The sequence below is a fragment of the Pyrus communis genome, chromosome 9 (assembly GCF_963583255.1).
Source record: "Pyrus communis chromosome 9, drPyrComm1.1, whole genome shotgun sequence".
NCBI lineage: Eukaryota > Viridiplantae > Streptophyta > Magnoliopsida > Rosales > Rosaceae > Pyrus > Pyrus communis.
In genome coordinates this window covers 4,971,987-4,976,985 of record NC_084811.1, presented here as the reverse complement: position 1 = coordinate 4,976,985, position 4,999 = coordinate 4,971,987, and the positions used below count along the sequence as shown (strand labels likewise).

The window sequence follows — 4,999 nt, the reverse complement described above, 5'->3', positions numbered from 1 at the left end:
TTTCTAGTTCACACTTCAAATATCAAATCTACAAAAAAATAAAAATAAAAAAAAATAAAACAAAACAAAACCAAATTCAAAATTGTTTAACTGTTTGATTAACAATGTCAAAAATTTATTGCTTAAGTTTATAACAAGGTTCGTCTATTTATTGAATTAATTTTAGATGATTAAGATATTTGAATTTGGTTGGTTTTTGATAGAGTTGATCTTTAGAAGGTAGAAATTAGACAGTTCGGATATAAAGAGTCGTAAAAAAAATATTCAAATGAGAAAGTTATCAACATTTTCAGTTGATCATTCTCATTCTACTTTCTCGGTTCTCCTTTTAGTGTTTAAGTTAATAATAAGGTTTGTCTATTTATTGAATTACTATTAGATGATTAAGAAATTTTAGAATTGGTTGGTTATTGACAGAGTTGATTTTTAGAAAGTGGCATAAAAATTAAACGATCTGGATATAAGGAGAGTATTAAAAAAAAAAAAAAAATTCAAAATGAAAATGTTACTAATTCGTTAAGTAATACATCGGAAGAGAATCTACGCGTGATCAGAAGAGAGATGAGGAGGGAGGACGAGAGTGAGTGAGGCATCCAAAAGGTGCAAAGGACGCGTCAAATGTTGTTTAGCTGTCAATCCTTCCAAAACTCTTCACTCACGGGACTCACTCTCTTCACTTCTCTCTCCCGCACGTACGTACTTATTCTCTCTCGATTGCCGTCGTCCCTTTGTCCTTAGCTCTCACTTGCCCTACATCACTCCATTTTCTTTAGTTTAAATCACTGTCATTTGAGTCACTTAATACTACGCTCTAGTGATATTCCTTTTCACTTGTAAGTGAGAGGTCTTAGGTTCGATTCTCGCCAAAGACGAATTTGAATCACATTATTGTTAGCCCATTGTGAGGCTTAGCCCACTCCTCTACCCCTTTAGTGTAGATAACATCGTTGGATCAAAAATCAAAATCAATGTCGTTTGATAATGAAATGCCACCATTGCTGCTGCCACTGGATTACTGGTTCATTCAGACTAATTTATGGTAGATCTATCCCCAAGTCCACAGCTTACAATTCCTCGGGGAAAAGCTATTATTCCCTATGAAGCCCCATTGCAAATGAGAAACGGTATTGTTGAGGCAGTGCCGGTGGCCCCAATAAAAATATCCATAGGAGTTCGAACTTGGTTTGAAGTTTCAAGCCTTAACTGACTTTCCACTAGACTAAACCCTAGGTTAGAAGAAATTGATTTGAGAAAGAACTGATGATCATTAAAGATACTAGTTTCTAACCATCAGATGTTATTTAAATGAGGTGGCATGTGGAGAAGAAAATTCAAGGAGACCCTAGCATTCAAACAGAGGATTCAAATCCATATTAACACTCTTACAAAGCTAAAGTTATATTACTATAGTGTATACTGTAAGCCATTTGGTGTAGTGGCCATTTAATTAGCTATAGAATCCACCTTTGTTGGAGGTAGTCTTCAAATCTCATAGAAGAAAATTATTCGATAATAAAAAATTAAAAAGATATACATGTGTATTTAATTTTTTACAAGAAATGAGTTTTTGATAATTTTTTTTCAAAGAGTAATGTTAGATAGACCAAGTTTTTAGAACAAATTTGCAAATCGTGTGATGTGTCATCGATAGAAAATAAGCACGTTAATCAACACGTAATAATCTAATCTAACAAACATGTCAATTTGTTTATATACTTTAATCCAAATAAGTGGTCTCTCTAACATGGGCTGAATCGAAATCTTCCTCCTCACGCTTTCTACTAGGTTAACATCTTCTACCTATAGCCCGTCTTTGCGTTTAATTACCCTTTTTCCAAAATGCTAATTACAGCTCATGCATATATATGACTCTTATTTTCCTCATACGAACAACATAGACACTACAATAATCCAGTCCAACATATATATCATTATATATTCTCTCCCCACTCCAATCTCTATCACATGATTTTGTTTTACCCCCCATCACACACAACGCATGCATGATTTGTAACTACTTGATACTGTTTCCTAAAATATGATCACCAACAGTACATGCGCTGCAAACCAAAAACGCCCGGTTTTTGCTTGTGAAAACAAAATATGTGCCCTGTTATATGTCAAAATAATTGAATTATTAACTAGAAAGGTCAATTACGTCAATATACTGGAGAAAAATCTAGGGAATATTGAGGCCGGAGTATGCAACATCCCTGTTCTCTTTAAAAGCCCTCAAATCCATCATAAGATCAAGAGAGACTGAAGGGGTGAAGAAGCATGAGTTCTAAGGAACGAAAGAAAGCAGCTCTGTATCAGAAATTGCTGCAACTTCGTGCTGCCACCAATTCCAGTGATGTAATTAACTTAAAATAAGCTAGGACTTACTTTAGCCAGAATTAGTTACTATATATGTATATCCAAATTTTATTAGTGATATAAAGTATTCCAATATCTTTCGTCCAAATTTTCATAATTTGTTGCTGATTTCTGTGATTTGGCAGCTGAACAAAACTTCAATTATTGTTGATGCATCCAAATATATCAATGAGTTGAAGTGCAAAGTGGACATGCTGAGCCAAGGCGTTGGAACTTCCCAGAATTCGATTACCCGAAATCCATTACCCGCGGTGCATATTTGCTCAAATAAACTACTGAAGATAGTTTTATTTTCTTTGGGACACCTTATCATAACATCGTTCTTGTTCATTTGATTAATTGTCCTTCCTGTTATAATTTCCAGCAGGTAACAGTTCAAACCCTGGAAAAGGGTTTCCAAATTCATGTGTTGTCGGAAAAGAAATGCCCGGGTTTGCTGGTCTCCATTCTCGAAGCCTTTGAGGAACTGGGCCTCGATGTGCTGGATGCTAGGGTTTCTTGTTCAGACACTTTCCAACTAGAAGCTGTTGGAGAAGTAAGAAATTATATTATCAAATTTAATTTCTCAAAAATTCTACAATGAGATGTATCAGTGTAGTGGACGATAGGATTTGCATGGCTAAATTTCAACCGTCATAACCTAGCTATCCAAAAAGTGGTGCATACACCAATGTACTATAGAAAAACCCTTAGTCTCGTTCACTTTAGCCCCATTGTACTTAACCCTTCACTTTGGCCCCTTTATTATTTTTTATTTTTTTAATGTGTACATTATGCCAGCATATATATATGTATCATATATATATATGTATATATGGGTCATGCACTCTAACTTTTTACGTATATTATTGTACAAATTAACATCATGCGCGTGAGTTGTACAAACATGGTCTTAACCACACATTCTATATTCCTTATTGCGACTATGCTAGCTCTGACGCAATTATTGTAGCATGACATCAAATTTTGTATTTGCATAGTTTAAAATTCAATCAGCGAGTTAGAACTCAGTTTTTTAACTTTGTCGAAACAGGGCACTCGAGGTATGTATATTGCTTGAGATCATCTAGAATTTATACAAATTCTTTTTACTTATGTTGCATTTCCATTGCACTGAACAGGGGGCTGATAGCATAGATGCTCAGGCGGTGGAACAAGCAGTCTTGCAAGCTATTCAAACTTGGAGCACAAGCAATGAGCAAGATTACTGACCTATATTTCATACGTATTGTATCTTTTGCTGCACTTTCTACCTCTTTGTTTCTTTGCCCTATCCCCTAGCTATGTTCGCCTCTTCCGCTGGGGCCAATGAACTGTTCAAGTAATCATCTAGTTACAAATGTTAGCTTAATTATATTAGATAATGTCGGATAATCAATGCGCTCAAGTAGGCCTTTGTAAAAACAAAATATCATTTGTGAAACTTATTACATCATTCATCATGCACTACAGAAAAAGACTAGTAAGTTTAGTGGTATTTTTTTATTTGTAAGTGAGAAGTCTTAGGTTCAACTGACATGTATAGATGGCAAGAATATTTTACATATGTGTTCAGTTCGACACCTAATTAGTGGCTAGCCCATTATGCGGCCTAATTCAATCCACCCTCTCCTTGAGTGTAAAATTCTCCACACTTAAAGTAGTATGTTATTTATATCAGAAAAAATATCATGCAATACAAAAGGAAAAAAACAATTTGAAAAGGTTCAAATTCAAGCTGAAGCATATAGATTATGGATAGAATTTTTCTAGGTACATATATGATCGTAGAAAAATCCAATAAGAAAGATGATTCTAGCTGCCAAAATTTTCCCACATGTGTATGGCAAGTGGGCAATGGATCACTTGTTGGTAGCTCATGTTGTTTTCAACGAGTGGAAAGAATCAAAGACAATTTGCTACATTACACATATAATTTACACACAGAAACACACACATATATATTTAGCAATCAAAGGTCTATTTTTTAGGTCTTCTCTTAAAGATCATTATTACCAATATTATATTATAGAAATTTGTATTTATATGACCGTTATATTAAATGGTAGCCATTATTAGCGTTTTTTGGAAAAACTATATTCGTGTATTTTCTTCATTACAATTAGATGTCAGATTTTGGATTTATTTAATTTTTTCGAAGACGATCTATTAATGATAAATCAAATATAAATGATTCGGATCGTTGAGAAAAAGTTATGGAATAGGCACCAAACGTTGTCCCTCAACGGAAGATGACTCTCTGTATATGTATATTCAATTACGATGGGGTGTTTTGTTTTCATGTCTTTCACAGTTGTTGTAAGGCATGTTTGTCCTTCTGCCCATATGATAAATTTGTGGGTGGATCGATGCAGCAATGTCATGCAGGTGAGAATAATAGGTTTAAAAGCTTGGAGGATTTAGATACTAATTAATTAACAATATGGGAAAACTAATAAAATGTTAGGGCGTAATGATTGTAAATTTGGAAGACTGGCCTTGTACGTGGGGGAACATCTCAAAGGGAATATGAGAGTAGTTGTTAAATTTGTTTACTAATTCACTTTGGATGCAGTCTATATATATGATCATAATGTGCATGCCTTTAAACACTAGAAAAAAAAAGTGGCTTTCTCGGCAAAAT

General features: G+C 34.2%; 1 protein-coding gene across 2 annotated transcripts; it reads left to right on the top strand.

Annotated features, from left to right (window-relative positions):
* The first annotated feature begins 2,262 nt into the window (after positions 1-2,262).
* LOC137746284 (transcription factor bHLH61-like) lies at positions 2,263-3,820 on the top strand. Of its 2 annotated transcripts, none has more exons than XM_068486361.1 (4): positions 2,263-2,355; positions 2,502-2,627; positions 2,744-2,911; positions 3,498-3,820. In XM_068486361.1, the coding sequence occupies exons 1-4, from the start codon at positions 2,278-2,280 to the stop codon at positions 3,585-3,587; spliced, it is 462 nt and encodes a 153-aa protein (XP_068342462.1). In that variant the 5' UTR covers positions 2,263-2,277; the 3' UTR covers positions 3,588-3,820. The 2 variants fall into 2 exon arrangements, with proteins under 2 accessions (XP_068342462.1, XP_068342461.1); XM_068486360.1 differs by having other exon boundaries at positions 2,741-2,911.
* The last annotated feature ends 1,179 nt before the right edge of the window (positions 3,821-4,999 follow it).

Bases quoted from the DNA above. Each gene is read 5' to 3' on its own strand.
- LOC137746284 (XM_068486360.1), top strand. From the start codon at position 2,278: ATGAGTTCTAAGGAACGAAAGAAAGCAGCTCTGTATCAGAAATTGCTG. The intron at 2,356-2,501 runs GTAATTAACTTA...GTGATTTGGCAG, and splicing joins CTGCCACCAATTCCAGTGAT to CTGAACAAAACTTCAATTAT. The intron at 2,628-2,740 runs GTGCATATTTGC...TATAATTTCCAG, and splicing joins CCCGAAATCCATTACCCGCG to CAGGTAACAGTTCAAACCCT.